Genomic DNA, 24,687 nt, shown 5'->3' on the forward strand with positions numbered 1-24,687 from the left:
CACTGGTATCTCTTTTTCGCATTGTTCACCAGCGCTATTGGAATCACTACACAGGAAAAAGTCTGCGTTGTTATCACACTCGTCATTACTATTAGCACTTGTCCAAGGACGCCACATTTTAAACAAATAACAAAAAATTTAAATAATTATAACTTTACCAATATCAAATTTCAACACTCAAATCGCGATCAGTTGCTAACTGAACATTGACAACACGACTCTTCTAACCATCCTCACATTCTATTGATCACCGTAACATGACTTCAAATTTAATTTTATGACTCTTCAGCCAATCATAAAACTCGGTTAGTGAAAATTATCTAATACGAACCGCCAATTCTTCAGTCCACTTGGACCAATTCGTAGCGGCATTAGTTCTTTGTATTGTTTTTTTTGGACTTTGAGTTCGCCGAAGCTTTAAGAATTACTATATCGGTTACTTCGACTATACATTCATAGCTACAATATAATTCACTTAAGAATTAGATTCAATGTTATGATTGGCTGAATTTAAACTCTTGTCGCAGAGTACGGAATACCTACAGTATATCATTGAATTATTGATATCCGGTTGCGTATTTAATGGTTTTTGAATCACGTGGATCAATGAACGTTCAAATTTCATTGAATTCAACTTTTAGCTCTAATAAATAGCTTAGATACTTTACTGGAGAGTTCATTTTCTTCTGGAGAGTTCATTTTCTTGACTTCTTTACCACGTGCCCTCTTTTTTATAAAAACATTCCACAGTTTGGTGGTGTCGAGTGAGAAAGCTGGCGTCGAATTATGAATCATTTTCAATGCTTATCCATCTTCGATTACATTCGTAAAATTATCTCTCCAAATATAATTTTACCCGAAGGAGCAGAAGAGTAAACCAACAGCTTAATTGTTCGGGGACCAAAACACAAAAACTGGATAAATACATACACATTCTTATAGACAGAAAGTACACACAACTGCCTGCCTTCTTTGTATGTAGGAAGCTATTTTGGAAAATGGTTGAAATGGTATTAGCCGGGTTGTAGTTGTTTTACGGCAGGCATTTACCAGAACCTACGGTGTGAGTAGTTGGGAGAGATGAATATTTTGAGATTTTATTTCGAAATATTCATTTTCTAGTATCACCTAATTAATTTTCAGAGAATTTGCATTTCATTAAGCTGTTCATCGCGTATATGAGCTTCATCTCCTGCATCACTAACGAAAATAGTGAATGACTAGTTCAAAATAAAAGGCAACTTGTGTTTTTGCTTTATTCCTTTCGTTGGAAGTGTCCTACATATTTTTGCAGCCTTTACATGCAGCCACTGCCGCTGCTACTCGCACTGCCCGTTGTCCTGTCCATAAAAAATCCACAGCAGCCTTTGGAGCAAGTGACTGTTTACATACAGCTACCGCACCGACCGGATTATTCTCCAATCTCCAGCAATAATGGAGGATTTAAAATTTTCTGTGGCGACAGCGCTTTGTGTTTTGAGTTTGCAAAATTATATTAATGTTTTAAAAAAAAATGTGACGAAAAAAGAACGTCAACATCGAAAGAGACGATGTTGGATGACAGCGATCCATCGCAACAGAACATTTTGAGATTGTTATTTCGTTAATAAACTGAAAATTGATTAAAACATGTTTTTTCACAGAGAAAGTATGACAAACTTTCTTGGTCATTATTCCACTCGATCATGATTATATTATCACGAGTAATAAATTGATAAAGGCTTAGGAAGCATAACATAAAAACTTCCTTAGGAAGCATAACATAAAAACAGTGTTCAAGCCCACCAGGAAAATAGATGAAAGCCTGAGATCTGAGAAAGAAGATATCCACTATCAGCTGCGGGGGTATACCGTATACCATGCACCTGCGGAAAAATTTATATCGGTACCACTTGAAGATCCATGGGTACAGCTGAATGAACATCGGAGAAACTGTAGATTAGGTCAAATAGAAAAATCGGCAGTAGTGGAACACGCGTTTAGTGAAGGATACGATACTGTTTGAAGATGTGAAACTACTTGCACCCGATAATGAATGCCACAGTCGGCTTGTACGGAAAGCAATAGAAATCTATAAACATGCAGAAAACTACAACAGAAAATAGGAGGCGATAAAGTAGATCACCAAAGAGATTTCTGTGACACCGGAAATTCAACTAACAGAAGCAATGAAGAACGTGAACCTCTGAACGGCCTACGTAGAAATGGAAGTTATATGGGTTGCGCAGAGTTCAAGAAAAAACATGGCTGCCATCGAGGTATACAGGGTATGTGCAGCGTTAAAGAAAAAAAGATGGCTGCTAACGTAAAAGAAAACAAGATGGCGGTTGCTTGTCGAGAAATCATAGGGAATAGAGGGTGTTGTTTCAAAACACATCAATCAAATGCTGTAAACGGTGTGTGCAGCAATAAAGAAAAAAATATGGCTGCCTGCGTTGAAGAAAAAAAAACATGACTGCCATGGAGGTGTACAGGGTGTGAAGCGTTCAAGGAAAAAAACCATGGCGTCCAGCATTAAAGAAAAAAACATGGATACCATCGTGATATACAGGGTGTGCAGCGTTCAAAGAAAAACTTGGCAGCGGACATTGAGCGGAATATACAGTGTTAAAGAAAAAAACATGGCTGCCAACATGCAAGAAAGAAACATCCAAGTTGGCATTATCAGGAGATGACGAAGAAAAAGCATAGATGGCGATCGCAATATGAAAGGTTAGAGGGTCTAATATTTTTTTGTGGGATCCAACATGCCGGATGGACAGCATTATTTGTCATTGATGAATGTGTCAAATATATGAATTTCAGATCTGTACGATTCATCGAAAAATAAACACTTTCGGTTTATAAAAATTGAGATAGAAGCAAAGTAATGGTGAATTCGAAATGGCCATATCGTGTAGCACTTCCGGTCGTCCGATTTCGATAATTTCGACATCATTTCGACATCGAGACAAACTCGATGTCAAGAAACATAATTGAGCATTTGCAGAAGTGGTGTTGAAAGCATAGGCTTACTTTGTTATTATTGAATATGGCAGGGGGTTGCGGGTAGTCTAACGTCACAATTTTTACTGGGAATACGAAAATGAAAATTATAAGTATGTAGCATGGATTTTCCATCATTTAGGTAGTTAATTACAAAGTCTTTTGTATCGAATATCTGCATTTTGGATGTTGTAATTATATTTGACTCGGTTGTGCAACGTTGTCAAATGTTAGGTGGTAAATGAGGGGGAGTGTGGGGACGAAAACACGCGGCATTGGAGGTTATGAAGAGATTTCATGCAACGCTGCACACCCTGTATATCACGATGGTAGCCATGTTTTTTTCTTCAATGCCATGCTTTTCACCGATGTATGATTTTCCGCACTTGCAGGGTATCCAGTAAATGCAATTCTCAGAACTGCATCCACCATCACTTTGGAGTAACCATTGAAGGTTATTTTTCATAATGCCCAGTTCCTTTTCGAGACCTTCCTTTGTATTGCAGAGCCCGAAAGCACGTCTAGTAGAGTCTTGATGATTTCTTTCTTAGTCGATTGATGGTGGTAAAATTCCTGGTTCAGTTACTGTCAGGTACCGTTTGAGTGGGTTTTCGATATTTGTTTTTTGGTTGTTGTTTGTATGTTATTTCATTGTAATTTCAGTTTTCTGCTCAATAAAGTATATTTTTTAGCAATTTTTTAAAATTTTTTACAGATTCGTTCAGGGATTTCAAATCAATCTATATCATATTAGACAATGGAAGTCCGAACTGATGAAATGGAAATAAATTTCACCTCGTGTATTCGATATGCAACTGAAACAACAGAAGAGCGGGCCGCATTAAACAGTCGCTGCCGCTCGTGCTGCCAGTTCTTTCACTTCCGTTCAGAAAACCGCCACTAAAGGGAGCGTAAAGCAGCGGCAGTGGCATGAGCAATGGCAGCGCGAGCGACGCGTTTACATACTCGCGCTGCCCACTGCCCTGCCCAATTTCCTGCGCATTACGGCGGAAGTGAGCTGCATGTAGAGCCCCTATTTTTTGTATGACATGGAACTAAAAAGAAATTATGAATTTGAACTTATTCAAATAACACTTTATTATTTATTCCAAACTCTTTTAAATACTAATGTATAGCACCATATAGAAGTAAACAAAAGTAAATTTACTTCCGATCGGCATCTTAGGTGTATCGGGTCAAGATTTTATTTTTTGCTCATATGGCGTGGCAGGAGGGTGTCGGCTAGAGCTATTGTGCACCTCTGCACGAGTTTCGATCAAAAAATATATGACCATGATCTGATTTCATCATTGCTACGAGGAGCTCACAATAAATATCTCATATGATTGTGAACTGTTTAGCAATTGATAAAAATAAGACAAGATAGTGAAATAAACGTATATTTTGTAAAGTAAGATTATACAATTTAGGTTAAAAACTTATGCAAATCTATTCTAACGGTTATTCAGAATGAATGACTTTTTGATTTTTTTTAACATTGGTTTTCAAATTTCTATTGTCAACTTTCAAAGTATATTAAATTCTTACCCTTGTGAAAAGAGAAAATAAATAATCCAAAGAAAAATTACAACAAGGATGAGGAAGGTTGATTTTTAAAAACGTTGTTTTGAGCTAGTTGCCTATGCAATCAGTGGCACATAAAATGTTAAAATGATTAAGAAATTCTGTCTCTAGATGAATGATACTTTTTAAAAATGAATCTGGAGGCATATATAAACTTCCAAACTATTTTGCTTCTGTATTACTGTATGCCTTGAAATGACTAAACACATTTGTTTAATTTAGTATGGTACTAGTCGCCGTGGCAAAATTTGTACATTTTCTATATCCACAAACATAGCCCAAGCTGTTGTCTTCGGGAGTAGCTAGAGTTCTATAATGATTTGTCTCTACTCTCAAAGGTTTATAGGGATTTTTTGGAACTTCCACAAGGATCTTCATTCTATTTATGTCAGCATCTGTAATACTAGATAGAATCTTACTGGTATCTTCTAGGTAGTTAGTTCCTTCTGCCTGTGTGAGTAAACTGAAGAGTAAATATGTTTTTGAAAGCTCTGGTAATTTGAATAGGGGTTGGGTTTCTGGCATTTCCACAATTATTTCTCAGTTGACCAAAATAATTTTCCTCACAGTCCTGACTTATATTCCTCGTCAATATGTAGGAGTGTCCTTCACTATGTAGATTTTCCCAAAGTTGCAGAAACCCCGAAATTGTTATCTGCTACCCCTCAATGAATCTCATTTGTTCAGTCGTGTTGTTTCTTTTTTTTGATTTTACAGATAATTTACTGAAAAATTTTTTCATTTCTTTCAGAAAATCAATTTGTTTTGATCAAATCGATTTGAATTCAAAATATCAAACACTGTATCCATTTTTTCAATGAATGTAGCCGTTCCTATTGCTGCTGATGGCATCTGATTGAAACTGGCATGAGTATTCACCGCTGAGATACCGAATGACTGAAAACTTGACTGGCTAGTTTAACCTTCATCCTTTGAAAGTTAGTTGAAAATAAATGAGAATCAGTAAGTTTGGGTGCTAGTCTATATTGTTTTTCCTTATACAAGTTGTAAAGTTGTTCAAGATGACTTTTGTTCGTTGTATATTCATCAAATTTCAAAAAGTCATCGAAAAAATGGTTTCGACTACATCTCATCGACAAAGAGATTAGGCTGCTCTACAGTCACTTCGAGACCTTTTCTGGCAAGTTTATAAAAATTAGAATCTAAATCTGAAATGATACCCCTAACTCCTAATCCAATTTTTGATAATTCCTAACAGCTTCAATCACAATACTTTTTATATCCAGAATTGATGTGAATGAATTGTTAAAAAAAAGCATGCAACAGGCTGTTTCCAGTTCGAATGTATGCCTTTTGCCTTGACTACCAAGGCATATTCTGCTATAGAAGCCGTTTTCTTGTTAAATAATTCCTCAAAACCAACCATTCTATCCGTTCCTATATTGTAGAATAAATGTGACTTGATGCTCATTTCATCGAAAGAAATGGTATTGAATAGATTAAATCAGAATTTGATGAGTGACAAAAAAGATGTAGTTTAGCAAATGTTTATTTAGTTTGGTTTTGAATCGTTTTTCTGAAATAACTTTTTTATGTTATTGGTTTGGTTGTTGTAAATCAAAACTTTATTATAAAACACAGATTTCTTAGTTTTGGGTTGCCTTGTTTGCTAATTGTGTGCGAAGTATGTCAATCGAATGAATTTCCTTTTTTGTTATTGTTGACAGAATGTAAGAATAGACATATTTGCTATTTATAGTAGATTATTTGGAACATATAAATGGAAAGTAGACTCCAAAAAAGATTTTTTGAATATAAATCTGATACTTTTGTTTTGCAGAGATTTCAGTGGAAGTAATTTTTTTCCTACAGATATACAGGGTCCTGCAACAGTGGCGCGGTGTTCCATATCTCTATATAGGAAGCAGATAGGAATCTAATTTTCTATAATATTACCTTATTGCTCGAGCTCGACAAAATAAAAATATTGGCGGTCACACAGGGTGTTCGATTTTTTCTGGGCGGATCCCAACTGTGTCTTTTTAAATGGCAACCTATATTTTTTATCGCTTTTTTCGGTTTCTTCATAGAAAATAAAATAAACTTTATGTATATCTGCACTTCGAAAATATTGATGGTTTTCGAGATATCTAGCATGACAGGTTTTTTTTTCCAATATTCGTCACTCAGAATATTTGAAATTATAAAGTGGTGCCAAGTCCAGTTGAAATTTTTTTTTGGTCGAATATTCTACATTGGTAACTCTCTCAAACGATATATCTGAAATCGACCTGTGATATACAGGGTATGAAAAACCGCTTGCCAAATATTGTAAATGAAAATTTGCAAAATCTTCCTTAGATTAAATGGAACACCCTGTATATTATTGATCCATAAGAAGCGCCAACGAAACCTCTACAAATTTCATTAAGTATTCCCTATGGCTAAGTTCAATAGTTTTTCTTAAATGAGCATTTCTTTCGAAAAATGGTCATTTTTTCAAAGCGAAATCCATTTGACGACTGATAAGAATATACAAAAAATACCCTTTCCTTAAAATATCGCCCATTCCTAAAATTACCTGTTGCTAGATAAACAAGTTGCGAATTACACCACAAAATGGACGTTCTTGAATAGTTACAATAATTTCAAAAATCTCGGAATTTGTGCCATATTCTTTCGGTCTAAAACAACCTTTCAGCGAATGAAATATTTATTGGAAATCAAGTAGTCTGGCAAATGACAGAACAAAATATTTGGCTGCAAATGAATATTGAAATTTTTATTCAATCGTGAAGTTGAACTGTCGGTATAATTTCATCAGAATGTTGTTATCAAAAAGTGATTTGATTGATATGATTTTCATATTAGGTGAATCAGACAGGAATTGTTTATTGGCAAGTAGAATTTATTCTCAACGGTATCCAGATGAAAGATCTTTCCGAAAGGTCTTGGGACGATTCGTTGAAACTGGATCTATTAATTATTCCAAACATGAGCGCATCAAGCCAGCTACTAATGAAGATAATGAATTGCAAGTTCTTCTTGCTGTTGAAGAAGATCCTAGTAGGAGTCAACGACAAATTGGGGAAATAGTGGATATAAGTGAGAGATCAGTGCAACGAGTATTGAAGAAACATCGCTTGCATCCATACCACGTTCAGTTACATCAAGAACTACTGTATGCTGATTTCGAGAAAAGAGTGAGATTTTGCAATTGGGCCATGAACAAAATTCGTCGAAACGAATATTTTTTCAATAATATTTTATGGTCGGATGAATCGACATTCCATAAAAATGGATTTGTAAATCGACATAATTACCATTATTATGCGACAGAAAATCCTCACTTATTGAGACAGGTGGATTATCAACATAGGTGGTCGATAAATGTCTGGGGAGGCATCATTGGAGAATATGTAATTGGTCCATACTTTTTTGAGGGACATATGAATGGTGCAATGTATCTCAATTTCTTACGAAATGATTTACCAGGTTTGTTAGATGATATTCCTCTTGACCTCCGCAATAGAATGTGGTTACAACATGATGGTGCACCTGCTCACTATTCGGCAGAAGTGAGAGATCATCTAAATGGAGTATTTCCCAATAAATGGATAGGACGGAATGGGCCTGTACGGTGGCCCGCTAGATCACTAGATTTGACGAAACTAGATTTTTTCTTATGGGGATACATAAAAAATATGGTTTACGTTGAGCCACCAACTTCTCCCGAAAATATGCGACTTAGAATAACGAATGCTTTTCGCAGCATTACACCAGCTGTCTTGCGCAGGGTAGAACAGTCTTTCAAACATAGACTTCAGCTCTGCATTCAAGAAAATGAAGACATGTTGAACATATTTTATAAAAGTTTCATTATCAACCTTAATTAAACTCTCCCTTTTGTAGTTTTGTAATTTGCCAGTTGACAAATTTGAATATCTAGAACTCAAGCTCTGAATGAATATAATAACATGAAAAAAATAGTTATTTATAATGTTTCTTTCTTTTAACTTGTTTGGTTTGATATTGCACGATTTATGAGTGAAATTCTGCATCCAATGAAAAAATAATTTTCCATTTAGCAAAAAGTGATAGGTACATACATTTATTTCGTTAAAAAATATTTGTTTGGACACCTTCTAATGTACAAAATTGAAACAAGATATCTTTCGTATATTTTTATCAGTCGTCAAATGGATTTCGCTTTGAAAAAATGACCATTTTTCGAAAGAAATGCTCATTTAAGAAAAACTATTGAACTTAGCCATAGGGAATACTTAATGAAATTTGTAGAGGTTTCGTTGGCGCTTCTTATGGATCAATAATATACAGGGTGTTCCATTTAATCTAAGGAAGATTTTGCAAATTTTCATTTACAATATTTGGCAAGCGGTTTTTCATACCCTGTATATCACAGGTCGATTTCAGATATATCGTTTGAGAGAGTTACCAATGTAGAATATTCGACCAAAAAAAAATTTCAACTGGACTTGGCACCACTTTATAATTTCAAATATTCTGAGTGACGAATATTGGAAAAAAAAACCTGTCATGCTAGATATCTCGAAAACCGTCAATATTTTCGAAGTGCAGATATACATAAAGTTTATTTTATTTTCTATGAAGAAACCGAAAAAGCGATAAAAAATATAGGTTGCCATTTAAAAAGACACAGTTGGGATCCGCCCAGAAAAAATCGAACACCCTGTGTGACCGCCAATATTTTTATTTTGTCGAGCTCGAGCAATAAGGTAATATTATAGAAAATTAGATTCCTATCTGCTTCCTATATAGAGATATGGAACACCGCGCCACTGTTGCAGGACCCTGTATACTAGCCAAATCAAAAACTTGATGAACCAATTATTTTGCTTCGTGGATTTCCACTGGAACTCCGATTGTTTTGTCATTTTATATCATTACTTGTGAGGCATATACTATTCGTATAGTTCAATTTCATCAAATTAGTTTCATAAAAAAAATTTAATATTAATTACCCCCAGTATTATGGTCTATAACAATTTATCTTATGATTTTCGTTATATGTTCATTCCTTCAATCTTACATAATAAATACTAGAAAAACATACCTCTTTTCGTCAATTGGAAATCGAAAAAAATTAATACCGACATCACCCTGCAAATTACAGCAACCCACAACTCGACACTTGTTCATTTTGAAACTAGACACTAATTTTTCACAAATGCCTCAACTTGGCTCGCTTGGTGAATGCTTCAAATTCAGTCGGTTGCACCGTAGGTCGACTGAGCATAAAATTTGAGGTGGGGAATCTTGACCCAAATATGGCGGAGTGTTTACTTCTATACGGTGTGTATAGTGAAATATGTGTCCCGATTTTGAAAACCTCACAATAAAGCATTTCTTGAATATGTTTAAATGGTTTTTTCATCATGTTCCATCATATATGAATCCTGACAATCAAATTGTGAAATGTGAATGCGAAGAAAGTGCTCAATCAAATAATCTTAATTATTCCAGATGAACTATAACACATCCGGATTTTTATGGGTCATTAAAAATCTCAATATGGAAGTAGGCAGTCCACCAGTTTTCATAACTTCTTCAGACGAAATACCGTTTTCTATACTTCCCAGAATAATGATAAAATTAGATTTGTCCATTGTATATATCTGACTCTATTATATTAAGTGACTACACACACTTTTTCTCTATCCACACTTTTGGTATCGAGTGATATGAGCCAAAGCTATAGTGAAATCTGTAAATTATATTTAAATTGTGCAGCAAACGATTACTTCAGTTTTGTCCGTTTTAATGTCATGTGTTTTTCAGCTCTATATCTCAATAAATATTTATTCTACTGTATCATGGTACATATTGATCGATAGAGAATTTAGTACTCTATTCATTAATGTAGTTAATTTTTTTCTACCTTTTCATTTTTTGCCCCTTTTCAGCTTATTACAATATGATGTCGTTGAGCTATTTTCGGCGAATTTTTCTCTACAAGTTCAAATTGAACCAAAGCGCTGCCGAAACATTCCGAAAATTCAACAAGGCATTTGCCAATGATGGTGTTAATGAACGCACTGTTCGACGTTAGTTTGCAAAATTTCGTTGCGGAGATTTTAGTTCCGAGGATGAGCCCCGAAGTGGTCAATCTTCAGTTAACCAGGACGAGTATTTGCCACCATGGTGGAGACTAACCCGTCACAAACGGTGTGTGGGATGGCGGAAAAACTGAGCGTCAGTTCCCATGCGGTTTTTAATGGTTGAAATCTTATTGGTAAGGTTAAAAAAAACTATTTGACCGATCGCTTTTGCGTAACTAAAAGGATATTTTTTTTGGATCGGATCGTCACGTGTGATGAAAAGTGGAACCCAAAGACGCAAACTTAATAAAGCGAGTGTGCTCCAGACCACACCACTGAAGTAAACCTTCTTTAGTATATAAAATATATACAGAATGACAATTTGAAAACATACAATGGCTTTATCTGAGCATCCAAATAAATTATCGCTGAAAACAACTACCGTAATAGAGAGGCGGAAACAAAATTATATAATAGCTGATTTGTTTTCACTTACCCCCTCGCCCCTAGCCATCCCAATTTTATATTCATAAATGGCAAACCCCCACTTGTGATACTTTATCTTAAACCTATTAAGAAATGCTCCTCAATAGTACCCTACAAAGGTACATTCGATATAGTAAGTTTTGGTTTATTGAATAATACAATATTATTTTAAATTAAAATTTTATCGTCTATTATTGATTCAAGAAATGTTTAAAATGATTCTCATTCTTTTCAAGACAATAAAAGAGTCTATTTTCAAACTCTTGACGTACATTGGCAAATATTTCTCTGGAAATATCTCGGCATTCTTGGATTATTCTTTCCTTCAGTTGCTCTATTGAGTCAGGTTGCATCTGGAAATCAACAGATTTCAGGTGACCCCAGAAAAAGAAATCAAGAGGACATAGGTCCTGGGATCTAGGAGACGATTAAATAGAATCTCTCCTTTCAATTCATTGATTAGCATAATTATTATCTAACCATTGTCTAACTGAAACTACATAATGAGGAGGTGCCTCATCCTGTTGAAAATATAATAAATACATTTTCTTCTAAAGATAAATTGCGTCTATGTCTCTCTGATTAATGAACTATCCGACGTTTTATAGATCTTTCTAGCATGAGAGCATACATTTTACCAATTGAATTTTCTTCTATAAAAAATGAACCAATAATTGCATCTGTTAATATACCAGCCCAAGCATTAACTTTTTGGGGGAATTGCGTATGCTCTTATCTAAATAGTCATGAGTTATCGTTACTCCAGTGACGAAAATTTCGTTTATTTGCGTGTTCATTTAAATAAAAAGTGCACTCGTCTCTAAAGCAAATATTTTTGATAAGCCGAGGTTCTGCGATAATTGTAGCTGTCAAAATTTCACGAAATTCAATTCTTCTGTCGGGGTCATCGTCATCAAGTTCTTGAAGGATTTGCAGTTTATATAGATGAAATTCATGTAATTTGAGTTCCTTCCTTGCATATTCACGGGATAATCCGGTTGCTGTAGCTGTCTGACGAGTCGATAATGTATGATTCATTGCAAAAGTTGCGTTGCTCCGTCTAGTAATCTTGGTTGATGCCTTTTTTCATTTGTGACACTACCAGTAAGTGAAAACAAGTTATCTGTTACATCATTTCGTTTCCTAATCTCTATTATGGAAGTTTTTTTTAGAGATTCTTATATTTTATTTGGTTGATCAGACAAAGCTATTGTAAGTTTTCAAATTGTCACCCTATATGTTTATGTATAATAATAATAATAATGAACGTCTTTATTACTTCAACCACCATTTTTTACAGTATTGAGTTTCAACTACTTATATGGAGTTATAGCGAAGTTCAATTTTCGCAGCTATGCAAATAACTGCTAAACTGTTCTTCCACTCAACCTATATGTATCACATCCATATGTATATACATATAGTAATTTCCTACAAATATTTGAACTTATTATGGATTTCCATTGATAAATTAACATTTTTGAAAAGATTTTTCATTTTTATTTATTATTTTCATTATCGGATACATCAGTAACTACTGTGGTTGATTGTGAGACCAAGGGCTTATATTATGAGAAATAAGATACCTATGTTTTCGAATGAAAATTAGAAAGGAATCTAGAGAAAACTGCATCGATTTTTGTTCCATGTCTTGTGGTAAGCTCACTTCGGTTATTGCTCATTTGTAGTTCTGATTCATCTGACGCGAAATTAACATTGAAATCTCCTGTTAAAATTAGTGGCAACAAATGATACTTTTCTTCTAATTCTAATGTGTGTTCACACCTCTCTTTCTCTCTCTCTCTCTCTCTCTTGCTCCTACAGTAATATACGAAACGTAACTCTCCCCTTTTCTATCTTCACTAAATTATACCCCCCTCTCAACTTCCGATTGCCTCGCCCGATCACACACTTCGTAACGCTCACTTCACACATTCACCAGCTAACTTCCCAAGACAAGCATGCGTAAAGAAGTTTTACTTCAGAAAAAGACATGGTTACTGTATGGTAGTCAGCGGCTGGTATGATTCAATATAACTTTCTGCAACCGTGCCAAGCCATCACAGCAGAGTCCTATTGTGAGGAAATCAACTCTCCAACTTCTCGCCAACCGACTACCATCTTTTCAAGCACTTCGATAACTTTATCACCGGTAGGATCTTCACCAATCAGGACTAGGCAAAAACGGCCTACGACGACTTCATCGAATTACGAGCACACAATTTTTATGCTGACGGAATATTCACTGATATATTACAGTTTAAAGTAGACTCAAAGAAACGGGCAAAACTTTCGAAACAACGTAATTAGTGAAAAAAAAACTTGTTTTTTTACCATTGAAAACATACTACTGATACTACTCACTATTATGGACATTTCAACTGCTGTGCTAGGAGCTGATTAGATAAAAGACGAGCTCATAACCAACAACAGACCGCTTGGACAAAAGAATAAAATATTCTGAGATGAATAAGCGATAGCAGACAACGATATTTCAATCCTCCATATCCTTTATCACATGCATTTTTTATTTCTTTCTTTCCCACTTTTAAGGATAGATGGTTCAAAATATTACAGCTTGATCCAGCCGAGTACCACTATGGAAGATTGAAACAGCACCGTCTTGCATTGAATTATGAATCCAACGTTTTTGGTATCTGGTTTCATCTCATATGATGAATAATATTCATAACAGTACAGCTAAATTCAAAGTATATTGATTCGCAAGAGTTCAATTTCAAAAATGCTGAGCATATATGCTGGAAGTGATCGGATACTTGACGGTAAACGCCTTATTTCTTATTAATCTGATAAATTTGTGTGATGTCAATATGTTTTACTGCGTAATGTGAATTTCTAGATAAAATATATTATCTTTTATTTCATTTCATATTAGTAACACTTCATTATGAGTTGTTCAAAACAGGTACCAATACCAAAAAACGTGTTTCACTATACAATTGATTCTCCAGATGTGTCTGATAGCAAATAATCATTGAATACTGAAACGTGTGCAGAATATATTGTTTAGTAAAATATGTGTTGTGATTTTGTGAAGTGTTTCGTATAAAAATCATTCAATTATTCTTATAATTTATGTTTCATAATTTATATATAGGCCTTCCATTTTGATGCGTAATGAACCTATGAAATAATTCAGATTTTTCAAACAATTGAAACTAACTCGACAAAAAACTAACTATAAAATGTTGCTATTTTCTATCAAATCTGTCTATAAAAGACAGAAATGTTTACTAATGAATAAACAACTTTGAAATAAATACAAGGTAATTAATTAACTCAGGACTTAAATCTTTCTATTACCTGTATCCTTGTAACTCATATCCCTCGTTGGTGATTCTGAATCTCTGGTTTCTTTATCTTTCAAGCTCATGAAACTGTAATCAACTAAAGAGTCCGTATGCGTTTGTGTATTGCTTGGTTTACCATTAGTTTCAACTGTAGTCCTTATTTCGGAAGTGATGTCACCGTTGTTATAAAATTCTCGTAGTCGTTGTTCCCTAAGTTTGTACATGTGCGACCTTATTTCCTTTTTTAGTCCAAAGTCTTCTGTTTCTTGCCACTGAAAATTGTATTTTATGTGGATTATTTCTACCTTTCACTCTGAGTATTATTACCATTTTACGAAGAACATCTTCATCCTGTATTCGGGATACATCGTTCGAAAAGTCGGCCGACATGGCCTTCTACCTATTTCTGGAAAAAAAAATATTGTGAATGTATTTTCCTGAAGAGCGTATAATATGATGCATAACTATATCAATTAGGGGTTCTTTGTTTCATAAATTTAAAAGTTGACGAACTTTTAAACGGTTAAACGATTTTGAACGATTTGAAGTTATGACGAATAACGATGATGAATAAAAATGTTGGTTGTCCTTGGAAAATAAAGTAAGTACTATGATTTTTGGTGAAAAGAATCAAAAGATGTATCAGCCGGTATTTCTTGTCGACATAGTAAACTAAGCCACAGATAGTTAATTAGGTTTACTCCTACCAGAAGCGATAAATTGCTAAGTGGGTCTAACACCTTATCTAGGTGAAACATGTTGATAGATAACTTCTGGACCCATACTCTGTGTAAAAACTCAGAATGTTAAAAACGAAATCAACATTGAAAATAACTACATACATAATTCAAATACATTGTGAATCTGGCTAATAACAAATACCCGAAGTTCTGATGGGATATTGAACGAAAGTAAATTTTTCGTGTAGGAACGCAATTGTTTTCGACTTTTTTTGGTATTTCTCCACCTTCCACAATCTGAAAAAAATATGTCGAGGATATTTCGAGATTAAAATGAACCAAAGAAAAAACTGCAGGCTTTACTTCGAATTTACGTAGTAACATATCGGAACGAACTAAAAAGTTTACCCTCTCTACACATGTATAAAGTTCCACATTACAATTTTTATATATCGAAGGTAAAAAAACAAAAAAGGGGCGATATAAAATTCTGATAGAAGATCCAATATAACTGAATTGCTATTGTATTACTTAAAAAACGACAGACAAAATTGGATTGACTGTCACAATTTCACCTCTCTGGTACTACAAGTCGAAAAAATATATGTATACTTCAAGATCGTTTCTTTCTATCCATCGAAGAGACTAAGTTCTGAAATTCCTTATGAATTGTATGATCTTGAAAAAAATCATCTAGAAATAACCGTTTGTTAAATATTCTGCTTCAGATTTGAAGATTGAATGAAGTTCATCCCTACTAATCAGTCAGAACAATATTCATTTTTTTCTCATCTACAAAGATGATGTTTGTATATTCTATATTCTGTATGTTCCATTAAAACAGTTGTTTAAATGCTTGTTTATGTAGCTAAAAATTTCCATAAATTTGAATCACTGGTATTTATTCAAATGGTAAATTTTCATAGAAAAGTCATAGAAGGGACATATTGTAAATTTCGGAATTTATCCCAATTTGGCCATTGCCAATTTTGGGCAATCCTACTAGCGTTTTTTCAAGCTATCTTTCACCTATGTGATTCATCCAATCTACATGTTTCATTTGTGATTACCAATTCAGATGAAACCCGACATCATTAACAGATTAGAATACAATTTTGAAAGTGATTTCTTCGTAAAATTACTCAAGGTGTAACATATGTTCAATAACATTTTAGTTCAAGAGTTGTCTCTCCAAATAAGGAATAATTTTGTAATTCTGCAAATACGGTAATCTTAAGGCCATACGAAAATAATTCCTCTGGCGGTCATATCAGCACAAGGTAAGCGACCTGTATTCTTACTGGGTGGCCTATATTTAATTATATAATGTTATTGATCTCGATATTATCAATGACGAGAAATAAACGTTGCATCTCAAATTAAATCATGTTAACGGATATTTTCAAAACAAATATTGAAATATTCATTTTATCTAATTCAGAATCCTTCCGACATATTCACACATTATTCGCATATAACAACCATTCCGTATTCCATCCATTAATAGATTTGAGACCCATTTGAAATGGATATAATTACCCTATAAAACATATGGATTTTTTTATTAAGCAGATATTTGAAAAGTACTAAAACCAATTTTTATGAATGAGTATTGGTTTTCAGAGCCCTATTTTTCAATGTCAAATATCGAAAAAAAAATATTAGCAATTTTTTTTACTGACCACATCACTAAATTCACGTAGTTTTGGAATTGTTCGCATCGAAATTACGTTGAAATGTGTTTCTTATTGAAAAAATAACTGTCCAAAATTTCATCGAATCAAAATCTATTCAACACTAAAAAAAGTTCTAAGCAAAAAAAAAAAATTTATTAATAATTGTAATTTGAATTTGATTTCGACAAAATTCTGGACAATGGGGTGGTTCAGTGTGGAGGTCAGACTCATTCAATAAATTTGATGTTATAGTATATAAAAAAAATAATTAGTTGAAAAATATATGTTTTATGAGGGTGCTTTCACTTTTGATGAGCTACACTGTGTATTCATAGTATATTGTAGCACCTAATTAGCACTTCATTACCACGCTTAGTTTATACCTGATAGAGCATTCGTCCTCGTTTTCGAGAGACCTGATTCTTAAATTTGTTGTTTAGCGAAAATGGAAGCTTTTGTTCATTAATTAGAAAATTTCACTTTCCTCACCGTTCAGCACTTAATTAGCACCTAATAGTGTTCCCTTTACATTCATTATTTTATTATTATTTTCATTGCGTTGATAGCATCACATAATGCATAGCAACATAGCAACGCAACTTTGAGTAATGAGTTGCGGTGTAAGTTACAGAGCACCTAATTTTTGACTTCGGTACCTAAAAAGTACCTAATTTTGTCATTTTCTAAAGGCAATTTCCATACTTTGCGTTGCTGGCGTAGCAGCGCTCTTATCCATTACTTACTTTTCTTAATATGTAACTCAACTGTTTGAAGATGCAAAAGCAAACTATTCCCAAACTATAAATGGTACACTAAACATGACAGAAGTATACTTCGATAATAACACCAATGCACCATGCATTACACATACGAACCTGCCATGTCAACCGCCATGTTAAATCAAATGTCGATTTCAACGCAAAGGTGCCAAGCGTTAAGGGGCAGCCGCTTTCACAGAGCTTCTTCGACTGTCGCACGCTACACTTCAATTGACCAATGAGAAACGTTCACTCCAATACTTCACTTCCCCATTTCTCTGTTGCCAGGATTTGTCGCTTTGTAATTAAATAATTTAAAAGACAAATAGGATGAGAATAAACCGATTTATTGATGCAATTGGTTGATTTATTGGCCCATTCAAATTTTTTGTCGTTTCCAACAGTTGCTAGAGCAATTCTCCAGAATCTTCGCGTTGAGTTCAAAAACTGGTTATACTATCAGGGTTATATACATTAGGTTATGCATTCTATTAAAATCTTCAACTATTTTTGTTTCTAATAATATTGAATTATTTAAATACGTTATCATAAGATAATTCAAAATTCTAGTAATACATCATATAGAATATTCCAAAATATACCGTGGGGATATATTCCAAGAATATATATACAGGGCTATTCAAATTCGTTTCTGTACATGGGGATCTCGTAAACGATAAGAGATAGAGTGTCGGTTGAAATATGGCAGAATTGCGTATTTTAGAGACCTATTCAATGATGTACATGTATCAAATATAGTTCTTCCGGTTCTGGAGAAAAACCAAAAAACCCCAAATAACCAAAAAATCAAATCAAATCAAAATCCCAAATAATTTATTTGCCTATATCTTCTTTATTCACAGCCATATTGACAATCTGTCTACTTTTTGCTATTGGCACTTGATGTGGGCTAACAGAATATGTCCATGAATTTTTCATACAGGGTGTTATCTGACTTGGGCCACCCCTATCTTTGAATTTTTAAATACGGACCTGTACTTTTTTGTTATATTTTTTGTATCGTCGAAGCTCACTCCATACTGAGAAATTGAATTGAATTTTATATTTCGAGATGTTTGGGTAATATTTGATTATAATTGTGTGAATTATTCCCTTTTCAATTACGGACCTGGAAATTGGTTGACTGAGTTGAATAAAATCACTACAGCAACTTTCACACCTCCCTATGTACCGTAGAGTTTGTCGAGAGTTTTTTTTTCATTTTCAGGTACCTATTGATATTTTTTTTTATTTCACTGAGCGTTTTCTACAGTGAACTTCGAATAGGAAAACCTTTTATGATTATCTGAAACATATCTACATCAAAAATATAGTATATGTGTTTTAATAAGCAGAAAAAGAAATGATAGCAAGAATAACATCCGAAACGAACATTATAATTGTAATGAAAATTGGAATGAAGTAATTTATGTACACAAAAAAATTAATGACGTAATAAACATTGGAAATGGAAGGACTCTATCCTTCCATTTCAAATGATTGATTGCCCTTAACACACTTATTTGCTGCATTGTTGCGAAATCATTCAAAATCCTCAATCTTGAGTCTTCCACATTTTCTATCTCTCTGCCAGCGTAATCCTATTTTTCAATGTCCCCTATAGAAAATAGTCCAAAATGGTAAGATCTGGTGATCTTGCAGGCTATTACCTATATTGGCCCAGTATTTGTCTCGAAATGGAAGGACTCCAATTCGAACATTAATTGCGCCATTAATTTTTTTGTGTATATAAATTACTTCACTTCAATTTTCATCACAATTGTAGTGTTGGTTTTTTATGTTATTATTGCTATCATTTCTTTTTCTGCTTATCAAAACACATATAATATATTTTGGTTGTAGATATGTTACAGATAATCATAAAAGGTTTTCTTATTCGAAGTTCATCATAGAAAACCCTCAGAGCAATGGAAATATGAAAAAATATGAATAGGTATCTGAGAATGAAAAAAAAAAAACTTTTTTGAAACTCTATGGTACATAGGGAGACGTGAAAGTTGCTAGTGTCAACCAATTTCCAGGGCCGTCATTTGAAAGGAAATAATTCACAAAATTATAATGAAATATAACCGAAATATTCAATTTCTCAGTATGAAGTGAACGTTTATGATCCAAAAACTGCAACAAAAAATACAGGTCCGTATTTAAAAATTCAAAGATGCAGGTGGCCCAAGTCAGATGACACCCTATATAAAAGATTCATGGACATATTCTGATAGCTCACATTGAGTGCCAATAGCAAAATGTTGACAGATTTTCAATATATCTGCGAATAAAGAAGATATAGGCAAAAAAATTATTTGGGATTTTTTGTTTTTGCTGTATATCTCCAGAACCAAATAAGCTATATTCGTTTTTTTACATCATTGAATATGTCTCTAAAATACGCCACTTTGCCACAGTTTAACCGACACTCTAGCTCTTATCGTTTACGAGATCCCCATGTACAGAAACGAATTTGAATAGCCCTATATATATATATATATATATATATATATATATATATATATATATATATATATATATATATATGATGAAATGATGTTGTTAAATGATTTAAAAGTTTGATTTGGGTTTTGAAAAATCTAAATTTTTAATTGTTATTATTATTAGTTGTGATGAAAATTTTATTCGATTCGACTCTTATGTTGAGTTCAAATCCTATACCACAGTGTATAGAGATTTTTCTCAACCTCTCAGGTGGATTCAGGCACAAACACAACAAATACTTACCCAAACTTGACTTTTCTCGTAGATTTTCCTACGAATAAATTTGGCAAAAGACACAATTGATATTAGAAAATGTAGAACAGTTTTAATTATCAGAGTAAAAATATGTTGAATTCAAAAATTATATATATATATATATATATATATATATATATATATATATTATATATATATATATATATATATATATATCAATTGCCAAAATAGAAAATTCCTTAAATCTAAGAATGTCCTAAATCTACAATGAACTATTCAAAGTGTATACACGAACATATTTGGCAAATGTCCATTTACTATTGCAGGTCACTGTATTTCTGCAGACTCGAGTTTTTGATTCAGAATTTAATTTTTAGGGTCTTGTTCAGTTCTTGGATACTTTCATTAATATATGCATATATTATTCAGAAATGGTATAGGTAAATACTTTACTTTCCTTCAACGCTGGTGTGTGTGTGTGTGGTGTGATATTTCTGCAAAGCTAGAACTCATGGATATCTTACTAGACTTGGCTGGACAGGTAGGTTTTTTCACTGAATTTATTATTACAAATCAGTATTGACTACTATTCTGTTTACTTCTTAATTTATATACTATATATTTCAAATTTTTAAGGAGAGAAAAATTTTGCGTGACGTCTCTTTCGTTGCCTCAAGAAGAATTCCGTTGTTGATGAAAAGTATGAAAATTTATCTCGTTCCCCTAATTACCATCTAGTTTATTATGCCTTTTTCTTTTTTTCATCACAGATGTTAATTTAATTTTATCTGACATTTCTTTCTAACCTATATCGGTTATCAGTTTTTCGTATTTCGATGTGTTTTGATGTAAGAATGTCAAAATTTGAATTTCTCACTCTTATTTTCTTGTTTCCGGTCAAAGCTGTGGGTTTCAATATATGTATTTTTGTATCTGAATTCCTTCGTGATGTTTTCAAAATTCCCATACACTGTTGTATTTCCAGTCTTTTCATATATATATATATATATATATATATATATATATATATATATATATATATATATATATATAGAATATTCACGGGAGAATAATCCATTTATAGACATTCTATGCACATTCTTTCAGGAATAATACTGCCATATTCATTCAAGTATATTCTATGAATATTTGGAATATATATGTTCGTTTTATGATATAGAGGGAATATTCCATGAATATCTAGTACTGTGTGGGGACGGCTCGTCAGATGAGGCAAGGAAGGATTAGCCTCCCCATAAAATTTGAGGCTATTCATCCCAACAAATTGGAAGATATTGATAAATAACTATGATTATTTTTATCTAAAAATGCTTGGGTACCATTACTTCACCATTAATTTTTAATATAAATACATAATATGCCCGAAAAAACACTATCACTCACTACGTAATACGTACCACACTGTATCCTGCACCAAAAAACCTCAAACGCACCGCCCACGAATGAATAACGAAGAAACCATCAACCTGAAATAATACATGCCATACGTTGATACGTTGCAAGGGAGCCCAGCCTCCGACCGCTTGAAAAAACACAAGCTCCGCAAGACCGATCCAGCCAGCGACATACGTCCCGATTTTTTAATTTTAGTTGCAGAAATTATAGCGTTAGAGAAGGCTAGCCTCCAGCTGGTCTCTGTTAGTGTACGACTGCGTTTGTTTTTGATATTATTCAGACGGGATGCCGTGACGGACCGGGACGGAAAAATATTTCGGTAAATCGTTTTCGTGTTTCTTGATAATATTTGTTATTTGTGTATAAAACAGGCACTATTGTATTATAGCAGTGATTTTTGGTAATATTTTAATGTGTTTTTAAAATGTTTTCTTTCAATTTCAAGGTGTTTTCAGGTTTTCACTTTTCGGTAAGTTTTTTCCATTTATTATGGATAAGTTGGACGAAATTAAAAAATCTGACGATATAGTCGATTGGTTGCTGACAAATAATTTTAAGTCTTCATCTTATGATAATAAATTTTACATTATTAAAACTCTGGGAAGGCCTCAACCAAATTTGATTTCAATTAAAGCGTCAGATAATCGACAAAATCGAGGATTTAATATTAGTTGGTACGATAAATGCGATAAATTGGGTAACTGGCTCCATTAAACGAGAAAAACTTTTTTGTTAGCCCTGTGTTTTATTTTCCGTACAAACCGAATACCAAACGTGGTCTAAAATAGCATACTCCTAATTAGGTGAAAAATTTACCTCGTTCTACAGAAAGACATTTTAAATCTAAGGAGCATATATTTTCTTTTTGTAAATTAAAATTGTTCAGCAAACAAAATATAGCAACAGCTTTGGATACAGCTCAAAAAGAGGCCATAATTTCTGTTAATAATCAGGTTAGGAAAATCGGTCCAATTTGAAAAGACTTATTGATATTACGATTTATTTGGGTTCCCAAGAATTAGCTTTTCGCGGACACGATGAAACCGAAGATTCGATTAATCGCGGCAATTACAAGGAACTTTTAATGTTATGGGGCAGAAATGATTCACAATTTGGCACTTTTTTAAACGGTAGCGTTTTTTCGGGCACCTCAAAAACCATCCAAAATGAGCCTATAGATAGTATGGCATATATTATTGAGGAAAATATAAGCAAGGATATTGAAAGTATTTCTTTTTTTGCATGGGAAATTGATGAAACTACCGATATTACCTGTACATCACAACTTTCAATCGTTTTTAGATATGTCAAAGATGGTAATGTGGTAGAACGTTTTATGGGTTTTCATGATGTTTTATCTGGACGCACAGCTGATGATTTGTTCAATTTTTTATTTCGTACGTGTGACACCAATAATTTCAGGCAAAATTTAATTGCGCAAACCTATGATGGGGCTGCGATTTACAAACTAAAATAAAGTCCATAGCTCCTCATTCATTTTTTACGCATTGTCATGCCCATGTCCTAAATTTAGTATTGAGCAAAGTATGCAACAACATAAAAGATTGCCGTGTATTTTTTTCAAGTTTGTCTGGATTTTCAGCATTCTTTTCAAAATTCACCAAAAGAAGCCATGTTTTAAATGATGTGATAGCCGAATGCCAACTTTTGCTGCTACGCGTTGGAATTATACATCTAGAGCAGTAATTTCAGTGCATTCAAAAAATAATAACAAACAAAATAAATTGTCCATCGTTATTATCAATCATTTACTTAAATGTTCTAAATAGAACAATGAGAGCACATGAATTATTTAATTTACCTTTCAAGAGAACAAACTGTTCGCAGAACTCTCCTCTATGTCGATGCGTTAAATGGGGTAATTCTCTCGCAAACTACTTCGATATTTTTAATACTTCTTTGCTTACTGCCAAAAAAATATTGAAAGATTATTTTCATAAATTATAATTAACACATTTCGTCAATAACTATTAATCAGTTTTTATTGTTATTGTATTTGATTTTAATTCATCCCTTACTTTAGACAATGTGTACATGTGTAGTATAGATATTACTCTAATTTAATATTAATTTAATTATGTGGATACTGTAGTGGATTTTTTTCTGTTTGTATCCCGAATATATAAATAAATAAAAAGACAAATTGATTGATGTCTTTGATTTTATCCTTAACAGTGACGATTTTAAAACCGACGACCAAAGTCTTAGGGAGGCGAAAGGTTTCAAATATGTTTTAAATGATCACAAATGTTAGAAATATTTGAATTAATATTTGAACATACCGAAGTTGTTTTTTTCTATTCTTCAAAATAAATCAACAGATAATAATTACTCAAAACAACGGTTGAACAATTTAACAGAAATTTTAATGAATTTTAGAAATAACGATACATTTTTTAATAATATTTTCGAATCAATTGATTTAACTCTCGAACCTCCGGCGCCGAAAAATAGAAAAACCAATTTAGACTTACCCGATTTTAGACAAAATTATAAACAGATTCATAATGAAATATTGGACATCTTTTTAATGGATTAGAAAATTTACTCAAATTAAACTACTTTGATTTGTTGTTGTTTGAAAATTTTTCGTCCTATACCAGAGATTTTCTCCAAAAACTTTATAACGACTCAATAGCTCAGTATCCATTTTTCGATGTTAACAATATGAAAAGTGAATTAATCGTAATGTATAGCGACCCTCAAATTTCTCACAATTGCAAGTCTCCTACAGGTTTATTGAATTTTATGTTTGAAAATGAAAAATTAAAAATGATTTATATTAAATAACTCAAAGACAAGAAGTCTTTATGACTTTAGCCTCCCCTGTTCTCCAATGCACGAGCCGTCACTGCTCTGATGATGCAAGAAGATAGGTTTATAAAATGAAAAAAAAAAAAACATTTAAAACTGGAAAATATTTCATTCATTAAGAAACACCAAAATGTTCACTGATGTACTTTTTCGGAACATTAAAAAACAAAATTAAAACACAAAACCCG

At 33.1% G+C, this 24,687-nt stretch overlaps 1 protein-coding gene across 1 annotated transcript in view; it reads right to left on the reverse strand.

The window, feature by feature from the left end:
* The window catches only part of LOC111508923 (uncharacterized), a 167,125-nt gene that overhangs the window by 102,360 nt on the left and 40,078 nt on the right, over positions 1-24,687 (reverse strand). The window contains 2 exon segments of the mRNA XM_074184679.1: positions 14,421-14,679; positions 14,735-14,813. Coding sequence (XP_074040780.1) covers positions 14,421-14,679; positions 14,735-14,797 — 322 coding nt within the window. The 5' untranslated portion in view covers positions 14,798-14,813.

Source organism: Leptinotarsa decemlineata, unplaced genomic scaffold, assembly GCF_025532065.1.
Source record: "Leptinotarsa decemlineata unplaced genomic scaffold, Ldec_3_MD MMD2_tig00026358_RagTag_RagTag, whole genome shotgun sequence".
Classification (NCBI taxonomy): Eukaryota; Metazoa; Arthropoda; class Insecta; order Coleoptera; family Chrysomelidae; genus Leptinotarsa; species Leptinotarsa decemlineata.